At 38.4% G+C, this 20,924-nt stretch overlaps 1 protein-coding gene across 3 annotated transcripts in view; it reads left to right on the forward strand.

The window, feature by feature from the left end:
- Window positions 1-20,924, forward strand: part of atad2b (ATPase family AAA domain containing 2B) — an 81,940-nt gene that overhangs the window by 29,196 nt on the left and 31,820 nt on the right. For all 3 annotated transcript variants that reach the window (XR_006092136.1, XR_006092135.1, XM_042391008.1), the window contains exon 24: window positions 1,116-1,244. Coding sequence is in view for 1 of the 3 variants with exons in the window: in XM_042391008.1 (XP_042246942.1) it covers window positions 1,116-1,244 (129 nt within the window). In the remaining 2 variants the exon portion in view is untranslated. The remainder of the gene's footprint in view (window positions 1-1,115; window positions 1,245-20,924) is intronic.

Consider the following 20,924-nt stretch of genomic DNA (forward strand, 5'->3'; position numbering starts at 1 on the left):
ATGTTATGCATAACCCCCCCCACCCACCAGATAACATCTTTTATCTTTAAAGAAATTAGACTGTCACATACAGTATGTGGCCCAATTTTGTTCTAGTCTGAGCTGATTTGTTTTTCGGTATAATTTTTAGAAGTATTTTAAAGCTCATAAGTATATTGAAGGAACTGCGTAAGAAGACTAGATTTCTTTTTAAAAACACTATCTACAGTATGCACAGCCCTACCCCCTGAGGGCCCATTGACTTCTGACTTGAGCCAGAGAGGCTTGACTCTTCTATGTCAAGCGGGAAACTTATCAAAGAGGAAGCAATTTTCAGAAGTCACTTTGTTGCTTTTGATTTCCTCTTTTAGCAACTAAAAGCACAGGATGCTAAATGAATATTGCAGGAGCAGAAGTCAACTGCCTGAGAGGAGGAATACAGCAGTGTAAATATTTCATCTTCCAGTCAAGGTCCAGCTATAAAGCTATCAATTAGCCCAGCACTGCATGATGTCCAGTTGTAACAGTGTTCAAAACCCACAGCATCTGGGGAGAATTTTCCCCCATGACAAGATGAAAGGCACTATGATAAATTTGACAAAATACTTAAATATTACTTGATGTCAGAGTTGAAATGTCTAATTTTCAGGGGCTTGCATGTCTTAACTCCCCACTTCTGTTTTTTATTCCTGTCACACTCGAGCTCTCAGTGAAACTTATAGTCTGTGAACTAAGAGACGAGGACACAGAGATGAGCTTGTTGTTTATTTCTCCTTGTGAGAAGGAGCTTGCATTCAAGTCATCAGTCACAATGCAAATTATATTTTTATACTTTATATAGTAAGATTTGTGCTTATTGACATGTACAGGTCCCCCGCACCACATATCACAACCCTTTGGTTATCTTTTCCTGTCAGCTCACATTTTTATCATTGACTGTCCAAGTACCTTCTTTGTCGATTGGTGCTCATACATATCTATATACACACACACACACACACACACACACACTCTCCTGTCAACAGTATATTTCAAATTTTTTTCACATTTTCAACTCCATACACACACTATCATACACACTCACAAACAAAGAGAATTGTCTGTGTTTGGTAACTGATCCTCTGTGGGAACTGCAGACCACCAGATGCCAACTCAGCTGACGGCAGCGCCGGGTGCTGTGGCAACCAGAAAGCATCATACTGCAGGGGAGGAACAGGCCAGGAGCAGCACTCAGGGCGAGGCCACTGACAAACAGTGCACCACTAGTGAGTATTCAAACACAGTCTTTCAGTCCACACACACCCCCTGTTTGGGTCTACACAACCCTAACAGGGGGGGGATTAACAAAAACTACATAGTGATCATGCAAACGTGTGTGCTCCATCACACATCCACCTTCAGGTTACATGATAGTAGTGCTGAGTCCACTGCCCAGTTAGGAAATCCACACCATCCATAAGCCACATGTTGTTAAATAATTGTTTTGGTGGACGTGTTTATAAAAACAACTGGATGGTGAAATGATTGAAAGTGACTTGCAAATTCTTGCATTCACCACTGTAGTAAATAATAATAATGCATGTACATGTGCTTTTGTGAGTAAATCAAACGCATCCCAAGTACACTTCTACTCCACTGTTCGACTCACACGCTCTCAAACTTTGACACTCTCTTTCTCTCTCCCTTGTTTTTTTTTTTTTCTTTCTCTGTCGCAGCAGCAAGCAGCTGTATTGTATTACAACAGTGTACCAGATGTATGTGATGCCACACACCTGCCTGCTCACACACATGCATACACATACATTTCCCAGCAGTGGAGAAGCAACACAGTGAGCAGCCTCATTAACAGGCTGCTCTATCCTAACCACTCAGAACATGACCACGCCACAGAGCAATTACATGCCCACCTGTGGCAAACGGCAGGTGCCTAAGGTTGAACGGAGGGCCATGTATGGGCAGGGGGCAGACTAATGAGGTTGTCACCTGAACGAATCAGATGTAAGCAGGTTTTACACGCAATCCCAAAAAAAAAAGCCCTCTAACTTCCACCTGGACAAAATGTGGAGAATGAAATGGGCTAAGAGAGGTGCCTACAATGGACATGTACAGAATGTTTGTGGCATATGTGGCATGTGTAGATGTGTGGTAGAATATGCTCTGACTTAAAAAAAAAAAAAAAATCACCAACCTCTTCTCGTTGTCTGTGCTATTCACAGATGATGCATTACCTGCTTCATACTTCATCTTCTTTCATGGAAAAGATGTGACATGATTTAATTCTATAGCCTGAAGCAATATTTCATCATCAACACAGCAACATCAACCTTATAACTACAATAACAACAATATTAATGGACTGTTTGTTGTTGCCCAAGTTTAGTCTGTAGTTCAGCTGTCCAACACAAGGTGGTGCTTGCCTCTCATGTGATCACCCCTAATAGGACCCCTGCTGTGTGGGAAAACTATTCCTTCTCCAGGGGAGATGGTCCCCTTATGAGAGATGAGGGCCTCTGTTGGTCACCATAAATACTGTAAGACCCATAGGCATGTATGAAGTCTTGAGCACACTGCTATTTATCTGTAAAAACCAGCTATATAGTAGGGGGAGGCTATATAGGCTTAACCTTATAATTTTCCCCCATAATAATACAGTCAAAAGTACACTGAAAAACTGGATCTGACCTGATTTTACAGTCTACAGTCGAAACTCCATCAAAGATTTATTCTTTAGTTAAGGGGTGGTGATGTAGAAAATATTAAACACATTTCAACATAATGCAGTGCAGTAAATCACAGTTACTAACTACAGCCTAAATTGCTATAGAGCTTATTCAACATCTCTGACACCCTGTCAGCAGAACTGAACTTGAAAAGATCCACAAATGTATGATTTACAGCTGTGGTATTTAATTGGATTACATATTGCACAGGAGTACCTGATGAACTCATGTCTCAGTGTATATTATCATTGCATATTTTTTAGAGCTACAGTTATTTGCAGTATTGATTTAATTTTTTGCTTATTGAATAATCATAACTACTTATTCATATATTTGTAATATTGTGAAACAATTAAAAGCAAACTAAACTATATTTTTTGATTGACTGTTTACTGATAAAAATTCTTAATTATTTTTCTATTAATCAGATGTTTAAACTAGACTTCTTCTCTGATGGTGGACCTCTATATGCTACTTTTAGCTGCAGTCTTTATCTACAAAGCCAAATGTCACAGTTGCAGACCACCAATTTAGAAACTCTTGGGAGAGTTATTATCAGCCTCCACCAGAGGCTTAATTAATTAGGCTAACTCAGGTGATTAATTTGTGACATCGGCAGCCAGTTCTCACCTGGAGCACCTCAGCAAGGCAGCTATTACACTAATTGATCACAGAGTCAGGATCTTGAGATACGACACAACCCTCGCAGCTGAAGCGCAGTGCATCTGCCGGAAGAGATGCCAATTTCTTTGCCGATACTGAAGAAATAATCAGTTCATGAAATTGCACCCAATGCTGCCAGGTCATTTCGGGGGTGTTGACTTTCTTTTCTTCCTTTTGTGCAAGGTTAGGACAGTTGAAGGTTAAAGTTATCCTAGATCATTACCTGCAGGGGGAAGCCTATCTGGAGCTGGTTTGGTATCTGCAGTTCTATAGGGCTTTTATCTGGGCCACCACTCCCTCCCTCCGTCCATCCCTGTATTCAGTTTGCCCAGAGCTGAGAATTGCCTGTGACATTCAGATATAACAGAGAGTGGTGGCAGGGATGAGATGCAGCATTTGGAATTGTGGAGAAAGTTACGCAAAAAGCTTTTTGAAAGCTAAGGATATTTCTGAATCAGGTGTAAAAAGCAGTTGCCGAGGATAAGCCCAGTTGTTGAAATCTAGATGGCTTGGGCAGCTGCTGCCGCTGCCAGGTCAATCAGGGATAGGATGATAGGAAATCTTGCTGCTGTTAATGCACAAAAAAAACAGGAATAAGGATGTGGGTTCCATTAGCTTACAAGGATAGTTCTATCATGGTTTCTGTGCTTCCCCTTCCTTACAGTCAGTCTCTCTACTACCAGCCTCTCTTCTGCCGCTCTCTCACAAGAAGAGAAGAAAACCCAAGGCCCATTACTTGGGCCACAGCCCTGGGTTCATTCGTGGTGCAGCACCACAAGGATCCGGTTCATACAGAGTGCCTTCCTTTCATTCATAATTTAGTCCCCTCAGTTTATCTCATTCACTTATGACTTCTTGCTTGCTTAAATAAACTGGCTTTTTCCATGACAGTCAGCAGCAGCAGTTAGATTAACTAAATATTAATGTCTGATTATCCACTTTGGGATAAACCTTTCTCAATCTTTTTTTTGGCTTGGTTCACCAGTGTTTTTCCACTAGTAGTTGACAAGATTGTCCTTATTCAACTGCTGACTGTTTGTGGAAGAAAAGAATAACGATGCAGGCACTGCATAATGTGTCCTCTGCGTCACTCAATAGCATGCCCAAGGCAACAGCCACCAGGCTGCATTCATGTAGATGGAACACTGCTGTGTCTTGCCTCTCCCCTGCCTTGCATCTCACATCACAGTAAACAGACAGCTCTTCTCTCCCCATTGCCAATGTCAATCCATCACGAGGCCTTGATGGGATATTTAAAGTCATAATAAACACCCCTGCTTCCTTTTTACTTCAGGCTGAAGTAGTTACTGCATAAAAGGGTGGCCTGGATTTTGGTTCAGGACAAAAGAACAACAGGCACACAGCCTGTGACATGATGTTATGGTCACAGTGCACAAGGAAATGGGTTAATAGGAAGACACTTTTTATTAAAGAAACACAAAGCACTGTTGAAGACAGTTCTATTAACTGGATTTTCTCTTCTGTGCCTCCTCTGCTTACAAGGATGTTGGACTTGCTACACTTACTGAAGGAAGAAGTTTTACCTTGAAGCCAGTGTGTTTTGAATGCTAACCAATGTCTATAATATTTCCGAAATATTTGCTTTAACAGCTACAGATCAGTTGTAGCCTTGGATGCTTTTCTAGAGCACTACTCTACAAGTGAAACATATGTCATGTTTCTGTGAATTGAAAGTAAAGTGACATGGAAACACAGGTGGCCAGTTTATATCATGTGCAAGCTGCTCTTTCAACCAAAATGATGTGAAATCTTTAAAGTCCTGGAAAGGTTAAATTTCCATTTCTTTCTTTGCAGACCCCCTTTTCTGTGCTTTTGTTTTCTGCTCCTTTAACCCGATCCCTTCTTCAAAATTCTTTCCACTTTTCTTCCTCCTTCATCTCATCTCATCTCAAGTTTGAAAATGGAAATGTGATTGAATTCTGTTCTGTAGTTGATCCTGCCTTGTTTTGGATTTAGAAAATGCAAAGCAGGTTTTTCTTCAAATCAAATTTTAAATGTGTGTCTTTGCAATAATAGGATTACATTATTCAAACTATAAAAATGATTGAAAATGAATTCTCTATAAGTCATCATAAATTCCACAATTCAGTTTATACTGGATTCTTAACAGCATCTGGTACAGACTTCAGGTGATAAATGGCACCTTGTTCTGTGGATGCAATATTTCTGAAGCTTTCTAAGGGCTAAAATTAGAACATGCTAGTGGTCAACAGCAGAAAACAAAGCATCTTGCCTGAAACCGAGATGGTGGTGATGTTATCATTAGTTATTAGAACTGGACACTGATTCTCTCCAAACTGCTTCTCAGCTACCATGCAAAAGCAATCTTGAGTTGCACACCTTGCGGTACACACTAATAAAATCCATGCAAAGCCCTAAGAGTATAAGCGCAGAGCATAAGCTGCCATTTTGTGGGCACAGATGCCTCTTGGATCATTGTGGCATCAAGCGTGAAATGAATGTAAAATCATCCATGATGCCTCTTGCTTCCATTTATTGTTTTAGGGTGCAGATGAGCTGACATCAGTGTTAGTGTCTTTGAAGATTCATTCTGTGTCAGAGTCTATTCATTCCCAACATATCACCGTGCATCGTCATTGCTGCGTGTTAAGTGTACACAATTGAGAAGGTTGGGTGGTGATCCTTTTCACTGGATTTTAATGTCTGTTCTTTATTGCTGTGGAGGGCAGATAACTTTATATACTATTGTAAACGGCTTACATTTCTGCCTGAAAGAAATGAGCCTGGAGAGTTGCACCGGAATGATTGAGCATTGATGCTCATTGTCTCTGCATGCCCAATGACTACAAGCTGTGCTGCCCAAGGATGTTAGAAAGGTGATGGGAAGGGAAAGAAGAGAGTGAGGGAGGGAAGCTTTTGATAGCCAGACTGGAAGAGTTATAATGCAGACAATGCCCAGTTCTGATAAATCACTATTGCCTTATCAGAAGCAAGGCTTAGTGTTATACAGACGATGCCAGGATTAGGGCAAGGGTGAGCATTTTAAGTACTGCAGATGGGCAAGGTATCCATATTGAACAGTGTTCTTTAGGTAATTTATTATTTGTTTTTTTTCTGCACCTGATGTCGAAGCTTTGTAAAGCTTAGAAGGCTCCATTCAGTTTCTAAAAGCTGAAATTTCTGCTGATTGAGTAATCAGATGGTTGGACCTCGTGTGACATATTTATTGTTTTGAGATTGTTTTTTTATTCTAGGAGTAATCTGTCCATCACAAATCTTATTCAGAAGCTTCCATGGGTAGTACACAGGTTTTCGATTTTCACAAAGGATTGACTGGCCTGCCATTCCATTTAAAGTGGATCTGGTCCTGTGCTTTCTATGATAAAGACACTCTTTTTGGCTGGGCTGCAGCAGTGGAGCCAGCACTACAACTGCAATTGTCTGTGACTGACTGACTGACTGAAGTTACACCATTGGTTGGCCGAAGCTAAGTATCCCAGATTTCATTTCGCACCAACCGACAGCAATGCAATGGCAGAGATTAAGCTGTTGTAATTTTCCCCGTAGGACATCTAATATGTCACTTTATTAAGTTTTAATATTTTCTCAGGGGAGAAAGTAACCATTGAGACACCCCGTATGTGGTCAGTTTATTCAAATAACACCTGTTTGATAAGAAAGGATCTGTGCCCCTTTGCTGGTGTAACTTCCTGTCAATTTCTACGTTACATGTGTCTAGTGTCTTTTACAAATAAAGCACTTCCGTGTTCATGGTAAATAAAATAAAAGCAATATAACAAATATATTTACAAACTTTACACACATGAAACACACTATTGAGGTCATTTACACTTAGCCTGGATGATTAACTTGATAGTTAGTGCATTAAAACTATTTTTCAGGTTGTGGGTAAATGAAATAATATATAAAACATAAAAAATAGCCCAAATCTGAATTCAGCCCTTCTTACAACAGCACCATATAGTCTACACCCAAAATCTGGTGCAATGTATTTTAAGTATTAATGTTTTTCTTATGTGTACAGCACCTTGAGTTACAGCTACTGTATGAAAAGTGCTATACAAATAAATAAACCTACATAAAAACAAACAGCTTAAAAATGCTCGATGTCCATGTCTGATGGCAACCAGTACAAATGAAAAGCCCTCTTTCATACATGGTCCAGCCACATACTAGGTTTTGACCTAGTCTTTTTTCTCTGTTTGTCTCCAACATTAAAGAGCAGGCCAGCATCTCGGCATTTAGGCTGTACTACAGACAGAAAATTATACAAGGTCTCCTGGGCTTTTACTCTCATTGTTTTTACCATAGTGCAGTCGATTAGCCAATTTCAGTAAACATCAGAAGCTAGTAAAAACCAAGCAGCCTAATGGGGTGTATTCCCTCTCTCTGCCTGGTTCTGATAAGTTGTAATTGACTGGAACAATTGCAAAAACATGATGCATTAGTGCTTGATTAGTTGGAATGACTTATGGATTTGCTGGTGAGATCCAAATTATCATTTGGACTTTGTGCACCACTCAAACCAAGCTTGATGGAAGGTGAACTATCTGAATTATCTGTTCCCCATGAAGATCTACCTTTCTCATAACATAGTCACCTTGTGTATTATGTTTTGATTTGAATGCAGTGATGTGTTGAAGATTCAGTAACTGGTTGGATAATTTAGAATATATTAGACTCCATATTCTAAGAATATCACCAGAGACATCACTAAACCCATTTTTCTCTCAGATTCTTGACCTTTTTATGGGTTTTTTATTCTTTGTTAATCATTTTGGGGATTGTATGCTTTACAAAAATCTTCACTTGAGTTGTTTTGGTTTTGCTCTTGTGGGTATTGAGACTGATACCTGAGACTGGAGTACATTCACTATTGAATATCTTGTTTCCCAGAATAATAAATAAGCTAATGTCTACATGTTCTAGGGAGCAGATTAACTTTCGTAAACACACATTCAACAATCTATGCTCACATCTCAGGGGACTCTTTGAGAGAGGGCCACATTAAGCGACATGAGTCACATTAGACCACCATAAGAATAGGAACGTGCAACTACTGGGTTTTTAATTACATCAAATTACTCCTAGAATCGCTCTTATCCAGGCTAATCACCACATCTCCATTAAACCCAGAGATGAGATGCATTTTCTCTCACACAGAGCTGCCCCTTACCAGCTAACCACTCATTAAGACATGTCATGAGTCAAGGGGAGTTATGTAACTCATCAGCTTAAGTCAGACCTCTGTGTTTCATTGTTATTTATCATACCATCTTATTTGTGCCAAGCCAGTTACTAATGGCCCCACATTCATAAGGTATTAACATGACAAATCTGAGTAAGAGCTTTTAATTGTTCTACTCTACTGTTGTTGTGGCACCATCACGGCACTCTTTGTCACAGACAAGTGGCTGTAAATTGCTCTCTCTGAGACTTTCAGCTCCCTTTCAGTTCGGATGAAGGACAGAGTTTTATGGAAATAGACATTTTGTTTAGGATATTAAGAGAGCCATGGGATTGAGTCATGTTGGTATGATTGTTTTCAATAACTTTTAATCAAGGTTGATTCTCTGTGTTTGATGCATTGTTAATCAACTCTCCACTTAGGGAGTTGATGACTGCATGACCTCTCTGTATGCGTCCGTACATGGGTATCTTACAAATTTAGTGCAGTCCAATGCCATGGCAAATGACTTCAATGAAAATTAACATTAGGCAGTTGTTGAATTGGCATCACTCTGAGGGTATCAACCAAAATCAAGTATTATCAACCTCACAATTACAGGGCTTTTGTGTTAGGTTGTACCACATTATTATAAATTCCTGATAGTGTAGTCTATTCAGTGTTGCCCAGTCATTGTAGAATATTTAAGTATGGTAAAAACTGTTGAAGACTATTGTTTACATCTTGCTTTTAGGTCTTCATACATGGGTGTTCAGGCATAGGAACATGAATACACATAATCAATAGAGCCGCACTAATAAAGGATTTTTAAAGCTGGTGCCGATTTTGATACTCGAGGGTTTAACAAATCTGAACATCATGTCAGCCGATATTAATTTATTAACTGAGACAAATAACATAAACATGTTTGATAAGGATGCCTTACATGTAGTTGAGTTCTGCCTGAGAGGGATGTTATGCATTTGAAAAATGAATTTGCTTTATTGTCAAAAACATAACTAACAGCGACCACAACAGCAAACTTCACTGGAATTATCATTACTATTGTTATTGTTAATTATAATTTACTAATAAGCAAGGGTACTTGTTTATAGACAAAACAAATTATATGATAGCTAAATGAATTTTTGATAGTTACGGCTGCCTGTCATACATGACTTCTTAATTTTCCATGTCTGTTTCATGTATGTATTTATCCAGTGTATCCAGTTACCAGCATGTCAACAGATTTAAAATGCTGATTTAAAAACATGCGATCTTTAATGATGCAGTATGTAAACTGAGCAAGTAATTTATTTCACATGTAAATGAGGACATTACCATGAAGACACGAAACAGTCCCCCAAATGCAGACTTGGTTCTGCTTTGCAGTGGGAAGCTCGACCGTGATGCTTTCAAACAACTCACAGGGATTAGTGTGGTGCCAAAAGTGGAGTTGCAATTTGCTCAGCTGGAAAAAATATGCAATAACGCAAACATATTTCTTTGGCTTTCCATTGCTTGAATTTCTTTTTACTCACTCACTGATTTATCTGCAATAAGCTAAAGTTTTCCCACCAATGTGATTGGCTCTAATAATCGCTAATCTACACATTTTAATTTTATTACTAGTAATAATAAATCTAATTGTTGTTGTATATACGTTTTCAATGACAAATGGAAATGGTTGTAGAAATATGTAATACAATTGTGACCTTCCAGAGTACCTTGAATAAGAATGGTTTTTATTGAGAATAAATGTAAGTTGTGTGAATATAAAAATGACCACCTTCAATCATGTAGTTTTTATTGAAGCACAATGCCAACACGAGAGCAAAGAAATACCAGTAACAGCTTTCCTGGAAATTATAAAGAAAGCCCACAGGTGGATACAGGTATAGCAGCAGGGTATGAGTGCACAAGCAGTGCAAATGGCAGTTAGGTATGAACTCAGTTTGACACCTTAAATAGACCATTCAGCTAAGTAATGGTAATGCAAGAACTCAGCTGACGAAATAGAAGATCAAGAGCACAGTACCGCTCGAATTGCCTGTCTGATGTAGCAGACTCACTTCATTTCAGCTAGACAACTTACATGCTCAATGAGAACATTTATATTGAAAATAAATGTTAATATAGTTTTTTATTTTGGTTCCTGGTGCTGTTTTGATGATTGCTTGCAGGCAGAATTGTTGAATCAGCCAAAGCATGAGTTGGGAGCAATCAATAGTAAAAATCCAACACCACATCAACAACGTCCAGCACCAGCTACATCATGGGCCAGTTTCAGTTTGCATTGGCCTTTGTCTCGATACTGTCTGGGAAAATTGCCATTAGTTAGTGGAGAGCCTACAATACAACCAAACCTTTATGCCATTTTTCTCTCAAGGAGATGCAAAACAATGTAAAATATTAAACGTGTATATCAGATTCATCAGATACCAAGAGAAATATGATCTATTGAAGATAAAGTAGAGCAAAATTTATTCATGTGCAGAAACTCAAAAACGATATTCTGAATGAGGGAGCTGCTAATTTTGAAGCTGATTCAAGATCCAATGTAGGCATTCCTTTTCAGTCCTCATTTGTGAGTCCGCCAGTCCATCTGATGCGCTGCAGTAACTAGTAATTTGGTATGACATTATGACATCATGCATGTGCCTGAAAGAGATCTAATTCTTATTTAATTTTCCACCACATAAAAAGTCAATGAATCTTAAGGGGAAAAAAATGATCCAGTAAGGTGTCCATGGTAGAGTAAAGAATCCCTGTGTAAACAGTGTTTAATTTAATATCCCTTTCTGCAGAGTCCTATTATGATACAGCTGTGACGACCTGAATCGCTTAACAGACTCAAAGGGTATCTAATTAGTATCTAATCTAATCAATTTAGCAAGTGTAAGAGATCCGATAAAGTACAATGGCTGTCCCTCTGTGAATGTGATATGCCTCTAGATCATGGCTTTTGCCAGCTGGTCAGCAGAATATAAGCAAAAATTGTAGTAACATAAACTAAATAATAATATCCCCTATAGGCCCTCTATTGTATTTGTTTTTACACAGGCATATTTTCAATGTGGTTTTAATTAGTTTTTGAATGGTTAAATTAATATATTTCAAAGATTTGAAAGTTTCATCAATTCTAAATTTTGCAAGCTTATAATATAAGAAAATAAGATGGAGCAACATTTAAATTGTGGAGAAAGTGTTGGCAGGCAATAAGCACTGCTACACAATATGTGTGTGTGTGTGTGTGTGTGTGTGTGTGTGTGTGTGTGTGTGTGTGTGTGTGTGTGTGTGTGTGTGTGTGTGTGTGTGTGTGTGTGGCTTAAAACTGGATAAAAAGTCAATTTATGGTCGGCCACAACACTGACACATGCACAAAGGGGATATGATGCCATTCACAGGCAACCAAATGAAACAGATCGTTACCCTGATTAAAATTACGGATTTGGTTTGAATCATTGTTGGAAACATTTGGGACAGAGTTAAGTACACAACTAAACAAAATATATAACATAAGTCTAGTCATTTTTAGACATTATAAACACAGGAAAGTTACATATTATACCTTTTCAGTGGCATGACTCAAGTTAAAAGCAATATAGAGTAAACGGGCAAGAGAAACAAGGTCTGAAACAACACTCCACGTCAATAAATCAGCGTGATACAATCAGTGTGAAAAGCGGCTCACAATAACAAAAAGCCATGTGTCTTTTCTGAAACCATTGGGAATTAAGTTGGCAAACCCTGCAAATTTGTGGCCTCATTACCTGTCCTGCCTCCTCCCTGTGTGACTGACAGGCCTGTACACACCAGTGTTTCCCACAGGATTTTGTGAGTCTGTGGTGGGTGGACCTCTTGGACCCTCTAGGGGGGTTCAGGGGCATGTTCACCGGACCCCATCAATCTGTTACACTTTGAGCGCAAAATTAAGAGGCTAGAGATCTATGAAGAACTTCTGTGTTCTTGTAAACAATTTTGTACTCTTGTAAACAATTTAATCATAAACACATTGTGTAGATATGAATGATAATGACACGGCAAATATAACCAACTATTTTAACTATTTTCTGACATTGTTTTGTGTTCACTAGTTAATTCTGCTGAAAACAGAAGGAGGCCAAAAAAATTAGAGCTGCAATGATTAATCCATTAGTCAACAGAAAATCAATCTGCAACTATTTTGATAAACAGATAATAATTTTTTAAGGAAAAATGCTGAAAATGTATCTGTTGCAGCTTCTCAAATAGGATTTTAAGCTTTTTTGTGTCATACATAATAGTAAAAAATAACATATTTGGATTTTGGACTGTTGATCGGACAAAATGATTTGAAGACATCACCATGAGCTCTTAAGAAATTATAACCAACTATTATAACCATTATCTATCGTTGTGTTGTGTTCAGTACTTGGTTTTTGTATTTAACCTGCATGCAGCCACAGCAGGGCATCCGGTGTTGGCAGCTGAGTATAAAACACGCCTGAATCATGTCACATGAACAATTCACCTTCATACAAACCTGACAACAAAATAGCGAACCCCCCACGAAGTTCAACATCACCATGCTGGTACAGGACTGACTCGGATTGAAAGATGCTTTGTTGAGTAAAATTATTTATGGTTTATTATGAAACTGTGGCGGGACAAATTATGGGCAACACTGCACACAAACAAGGAGTGAGTCCTTACATTAATAGGGAAAAAGCAACTTGCTATTTAAAGAAAAAAAACAGTGAGAAAGTAGTCAGCTGGAAATGTTATGGACACTTATGGAAAACTCAAGGTTCAAGGTTCTAAACCGAAATCCCTGTTTGTTCACATTATTAAACAAGTCCATACTTTACCCAGCAGATAGCTGTTGGACACTGTCATTCACCTGGAAGGCTCTTGTTAGGTGCAAGCCTATATTCTCTCCTCCACAAGGGGAGTGATAACACACATCAGTCAATATGAAATGACCGGTGCAGATCTCTTTACCCCTTTACTCCTGCTTTACAACTTGTCTATATGCATGTTTTTGCTGTGGGCAACAGACCTTCCCCCCCCAGAAGGTTTTCATACAGTCCTTTCATGTATGTGTGTATGTGGGGGGTTGTGTGTCAGGCTGACATCTGCAACAGAACTTGGAGCTGCTGGTGCATTAGGGCATATCTGTCTTCTGAGAGGAGGGCACCACAGGTACCGTCATCCCACTGGCCATTTACTGAGCAGCAGAGAGGACAGAGAAAGATAGATGCGCTGACTGAATTATGTCTTCAGTTCCTCTATCTTGTGTCTGTATTTCTTCTTTGTAGTAGTGTTGATATGCAGTCAATAGTCAGCCCTTCAATGCGTGTGACAAGGTTTGACAATTCAGATTGCCCAATGGCCCGCAATCCATTCTTTTTTTCCCAAACAAATAACATTGAGTGCCATTTTTAGAGTAGTTTGACAACTGTAGTGTAGTTGTGACAAATATTCCAAATTATGAGTTAAAGACGAGCATTGTGCCTGTTATTTGGAAGTGACAATGTATTTGGTTTGAAGAAGATGAATTTATTGTTTGGCATTCTGTAAAGCAAAGTGTCAGATACGGAATCGAAATTGCTTTTCGCCCGGTGTTACTACTATGCAAGACGTTCGGCAAATTATGTTTTATAAGATATGCGAATCACAGATTTAAGATGCTTTAGATACAAGATAAGAATTCATACAAAAATCAATTGCAAATGTGAAGTAACGCAAGTATGTATTGATGTTATGAAGTTAGAGGCCATTGGCCCTTGGCAGAGATATGTTACCTGGCAAATCTGATTATCATCAGTCAAAAGTGGTTTAGAGAGCATCTCCCACTGCAACAGCACAATTATTACATATGGATATAATGGGAATGTATGAATTTAAAAACTGTAATTTAACTAAGATGTATTCAGACTCAAAGAATGTTTCACAACATCAAAGCAAGCTGTTTGATAAGGCTGTGTAGACCTGTATGTGGGGAAAAAATAGGGAGAGGAGGGAGTGAAGGAAGGAAATAGGAAGGGAGCGACACAGCAATTGAGTGAAGTGACTGATCTCCTTCATTTCCAGAAGCAAGGATGGGATCATTTATTGATCTGGACATTTCATTAAGTGTCAGTGCAAAGTGTCACATCAGGTGACAAACAGCTGTCTTCCTTCCATGACCCAGAGACCCTGCAGCCCTGTGTCACCATGACAGCCTTTGTGGCTTTCTTTGTCTCTTACAGTGTTTCAGATGTTGTCTGCAGTTTGCTTTTCACCCTTTCTTTTGCATACTTTCTTACTCCATTGTTCAAACTCCCAAAGCAAATGTAGTAAATACTGCTGCTCAGTTGTATCTTTCAATTAGGAGTGATATTTAGAAGTGATATTAAGACATAAAAAGCACTAATTTAAGTGAGCAAACATGGATATATAAAACGATTGTAGTTTAAAGGCTTTTATTGTGTACTCAATGTGAATTCTGAAGGGCAAGTCTCTGATATTCTCCAAAATGGACACAGACTATAAATGTGCATGCTGTTCTGTACATATTACTCTGTGTCTACATAGGTGAATGTGTAACACAGGTGCAGTCAGCACGCTTATTGGTGTATATACTTAAGTTGCACAATTTGACATAAGTGTCAAGGGTGGGAAATTGTTGGATACCTAGTTCATGATTTGAAGTTAATACATGAGATGAGATGGCCATTTGCAGTTCAGTTGCAGTTGATGTCGTCCTGATGTATAGTCTTCATTTTACCTGCACCTACGGTTAGAATTTTATATGTCGAATTTCTATGGTATTGCTTATTCAACAGAGCAAAGGCATCATATAAAAGATCATTATTTATACATAATCATCATTCACGTTATATTAGCTTTTAAAGGGGTACTTCCTTTGACTAGCATTTTGAACATGTAGAGTGGTTATTCTGTTTTTATTTTTATTATGTTTACATTTCTAGAGACACAATTTAAATTGATCATTTAGTTTAAGTTATCAGAAATTCCCATTGAATTGAAATTTGTTTTGCAGTCATAGCAGGGGATATACAGTCTTAATGTTGTGTTAATTACAGCTCAGTAGAATGATTCATATTGAGGAAAAAATGGCTGAATCCCCAAGAAGGGATACAGTTGGGAAAATATAGTTTTCAAAGATAAGCCAGTTCATGTATATGTTCGTTCATTCATTCATAACCTTTGTGTAATCTCGAGAGTCATTGAGGTTGCCCTCATTTGCAATGACATGGAGTTAACAATAGCACAATAAATTGCAATAAGATGAAACATACACACACAAATACTTAAGTACTCGGTAAATAACCAAAACATAAATACAACAAAATATATAAGCAAAACAGGATCAGAATTTAGATTCTATATTTGGATTAGAGTTGCAAACATTGAGCCTTGCTCACAAAACTTAATTTCTCTCTTTAATAAGAAACATGCTTGTAAAGTTAAATGTGTGAAACAGATACAGACCCTTTTAATTTGTTTTTTCCCGAGTGTATTAAATGATCAATGCCAATGTCTGTGCCGGATGATGCTGATGAGCATAAGTAGACACCAGATATTGGTGGCATTGATATTTTATGCTAATTAATACTGAAGCTTCAGTGGCCCCAGAAGATTCAGTCGGGACAGTCTTATAAAGTAAATTTAACACTTCATTAAAAAGGACTTCAGCTTTGAAGTAACTCAATTAAATTAAAGTTTAGACAGTCTTGTGCCAATGCTTTTCGGTCCCCTGTGTGCTGTTGACGTACAGTATGTCTATCATCTGCCTTTTAGCAATCGTTTGTCAGCGGGCAAAAAGGGATAATGGCATCTGAATTATTATACTATTGTCAGAAAAGACATATGAAAATAGACAGTTTGTCTTAATAAGAATTTTACACTAAATATTCAAGAGACTTTCAGAATGGTGGTTCCTAGGAGCTGACATTATCCCCAAATGGGTTGAACCTGCAATGCAGAACTTTTTTCTCTCCCTCCTGGCAATGAGAGTAATTACACAAATACTGTCAATACGTGCTTATGAGGTATGCTTACAGGTGAGCTTGCCATAGGGTCCACCATATCCCTAGCTGCCGTAGCCTACTCCGTCGCTACTGTCGCTCCCCTTCAGCTCTGGCAAACCAATCGTTGCTGGTTGTAAAACCGCATCATCACAGGTGCGCCAGCAAGAAAGCATGTAAAATCTTATAAAGGTGTAGATGTTTATGAAGATGTTTGTTTATTTTTAAATTCTGACACAACTCTTTACTCAAAGCTCCTCCCCATCAGTCGTAGTTGATGAGAACAGGGAAGATCAATACTTCATTAATGTTACAAGATTGAGGCCCAAACTCCAGTCGATTCCAATGAAACAGGATGACGAGTGTGTCTGCATTCGAGCAACTGCGTACACATGAATACTTACAATACTGTATGTGTAGAAGAACATGCACGAACCCTATTGGTTACAGTAAATGACTTGACAAGGCAACAGATCAGCAATGAAGTGGGCAAAATAACAAGTCCTCGCTGTAAAATTCCTATTGTTTTGAATTGCTTTATATAAACTACACCCTGAAAAATTACTTTGACTTCACACTCATATTTGACATGTTTGACTTTTTTGAGAAACCTTTGTGGCTACTTTATATGAAATTTAACAGGGAATATGAGGACTGAAGAAGTTATTGTGTTCTTAGTTACCTCTTAGACATGGGTGACAAAAGCATAAAGTGTCTTTGTGATGTGCTGGGCCATCACTAGCGCATTGAACAGCTTCAAAAGTCCTTGACATCCATTCTACAAGTCTCTTGATATCTACTAAAAGGATGAACAACATTATTCCAAAATATTTTGCCTCATGTTTGGATGATGGTAGTAGAGAGTATTGTCTAACACATTAGGCCAAACTCTCCCATTTATGATGTATACCAATCATAATTAGTGGATTTAACTGTTACACAGCTGTGATACAATCAAATGTTTTAAGGCTTAATGTATACATACTATTTAATGTGTCTTTACCCTTCAACCAAAGTTATACCTGATTTGCTTTGCATTCATTTATTGCCAGAAGGACTCTCTCATGTCTCACATGCTGTCCCATTTCACATTTTGTTCTCTGTCAAATTTGAAAGTCTAATATTTTTCAATTTGGAGTTTTGTTTAAGTCTTACCTGAGATCTCGGTGACTCTGAATCTCAAGTCAAATGGATTCTGCTGTGACTAATAAGCTAACAAATCCCGTATGGTTATTAAATTACAAACACATACAAAACTGTTTGTATATTCATATTTTTTTTCTCTGGTGTAGGTTTTCCCTTGGCCCCAAAAAATTTGTAATATATTGCCCAGCATGAATATGTCTCAATGTTGGCCCAGTGTCCTAAATGTGAATTCTTTTGAGGAGAATTAGAGAGCAAGTTGTCTCTGGAGGCGAGGAAAATGTTGCTCATTGCCATGGAAACACACGCTCCATGCCCATGCGCACACACACACACACACACACACACACATACACACACACACACACACACACACACACACACACACTCGCTCACTCAACAGTAAGGAGGTAAGTAGGTTAGTAAACAACAGAGCATCTGTCCAGGTTTGGAGGGGTCTGTGTCAGTGTGAATTTTGGAGTGATTTGGACAGACTAGCTGGTTCCCCAGACTGTGCCACTGCAAAATGTCAATACATGCCCGTGAATTTATCTGTATTTTAGACCGGACCTCAAATTATTTGTGAAACATAGGATCTAATTAAAAAAACACCAGCAGGGGTTTGTGATATCACTCGCATAACAAACATGAATTAAGTTTGTTGATTAAGAAAAGTGGTCAGTATGTAAAACTCCTAAATGACTCACACATATAATGACGGAAGACCTAAAGGATTCAAGTAGGCATATAAAATAGCAGCCTCCTAGGTTGTTATTTAGAGCAGCTCATTAACCAGTAATATCTACATCCTATACTTTTCCTTCAAAAGAAAGTCGAGCATCTGATCTGTTTTAGAACTAGTGTTGTCCTAAGTACATTGTCTGAACTGCCAAAGTGGCTTTTATGGTTCAAACTACTGAATGTACAGATAGCAACTGATTGCCATGTGTATGGTGTGTTTGTCATGGTTCTATTGTGAACTTATTGTATGCAACTGGTGTCTATATCCAGAGAAGTGCTCCACAGTTAAAGGCATGTAGGTACTGTATGTTTAATAATGATGCAGTTTAAGTTATTGTTCCTCACATAATTAAAAGTAATAAATCCCTATCTGGAAAATCTGTCAGGATCATAATTTTAGACATACTTGTAACCATGCAGTAAAAGTTTAAGCTTTATTATTTAGCCTACTTTTTACAATGTATTTCATCTTATGCCCTAAAGTTCACAGTGCACTACTGCAGAATTGTTGCCTCAGCCAAATGCAAATTTTAAAATGTGGGCAGCCACTGAGATTTACAGTGAAAAATTGGCCAGTGTGCTAGCAAATGGATATGGAAGAGCAAGTTTGGTTAAGTGTAGTGTGTATCTGCGTGGTTCGGTGGGGAGATGGGGAAGTCTGACGGCTTATGAGACAGAATTCATGGTAGATCATATTTTTATTTACCGAAAGGGGTACGTAAAACTTGAAGGTTGTTCAGTCCAATATGTTTTTTCCTTTCAGCTAAAATATAGGAAAATAACTGAAGTAGAATTTAAACTATAGCAGAATAGATTTATTACATAGATTTGTTTAACTAGCTTTGAAGGTGTGCCGTAAGAATGAGTTAATACTGAGTCCACACCTATCACACATCTGAAATAGATACACTTGTTTTTATGGGCTCGTGCATCTTGGGAGCATATAAAATTAATAAATAGCTTGCACATTATTGCATAATGCTATGGGAATGGGGTGCTTTAAAGTTTCCTCAGATGGCTCTGCTATAAACTGTATATAGAAATGTATCTGGATTATACTGACGAGGGTACCGATTCAACTGTTCTGTAGAGGGAGTGAATCTGTTTGGCTACGTAACATCTGACAGTTACACAGCAGCACTGAAATGGAAGCAAACCACACTAGATTTTTTTAAAAATGTGTATAGAATGATGGATTTACCCAGATTAGCATAAACATACAGTATAGTGATGCTGTTGTAAACATGTTTGCGCTTCTCAATCATCTTCTGTCATTATGGACAAGAATGGCACCTAAATGTTTTAAATTATATGTGTAACTGTTAAAACAGTATAAAAGCTGTCAGTTTTAGTTTAGGTTTTAGTCTACAGATTGTACAGAACATTTCCTCCCTTTGTCCTGTCTTCAACACTGGGTCTGTTGGTGATTCGATTACTCAATACTAGGAATTATTAAATAAAGAACTCAGTGAATCAGAGATACTGATTCGTAATTCCACCCGAAGGCATTTTCCAGAGTATGCCGCTGAATTGTCCATCAGTGTCACTGGACTGATTTATTTATTTAATACTTGCTGGTATAGCAGTTTGGAAACTCATCTCCTGGGGCTTTTTGCTCTCAGAGGCTTTATTTGTCCGTCCGTGTGCACGCCTGCAAGTGCACGTACACACGCACGCGCACGCGCTGTTCTGACAAGTACGTGTAATGGCAGCTTGAAATATTTCTGCCACTACATGAATCTTGTATGGGTGAGGCACTTTTAATTATTACAAAGTGCTCTGCTTCTAGCCTTGCTTTTTTCTTTACTTCTTCCCTTCTCCCCTCCCCTATCAGCATATTTCCCCTCTGTGGTTGGCTGTTCATGCTCTAACAGTTTTCATGCATTATTTAAGAGCTGACTATGACGAGTCATTTGCTGCCATTCTGTCTCACCTTTTCCTCCCTCAGGAGCTCGCTTCATAGCTCCGATGGTGATAGCAAGACCTCTCTCACTGAGTTCAGCATTGTTTGTTTTGGTTTGTGTGTGTAAAAAAAAAAAAAAAAGACTGTGGAAAGTATGTATCCAGGAAGGGTTAAAAGGAAAATGAGGGTTCAGTTGAACGTTAACCCCTGTACTTTATTTTCTTTTCAGAATAACTTAAGTTTGACTTTACTCGGCTGTGTTTGATAAAAGGCATAATATACAAAAATGAATGCAAAACTTGAAGCGATATTTTTTTGTACTGGAATTCAAAAGAGCTAAGTTATGACTAATCCCTCGATATCATAAGGTGACAGTTCTAAATGAAATATTAAATTCTGAAGAGCGAATACTAACTAGTGTTCAAAGCACTATTGATGGGATAATGCCATTCAAAAATATCCAAGATGTCCAGTATGTTTTCTCTCTTTTGTCCTTGCTTTCTCCGCTCCCCCACCCACCCTCTCCATTTTTGGTCCCCCCCTTACAACAGAGCACAGAGCAACTATCCCATGTGCTAGTCATGCCTGAG

This window comes from Thunnus maccoyii, chromosome 17, assembly GCF_910596095.1.
Source record: "Thunnus maccoyii chromosome 17, fThuMac1.1, whole genome shotgun sequence".
Classification (NCBI taxonomy): Eukaryota; Metazoa; Chordata; class Actinopteri; order Scombriformes; family Scombridae; genus Thunnus; species Thunnus maccoyii.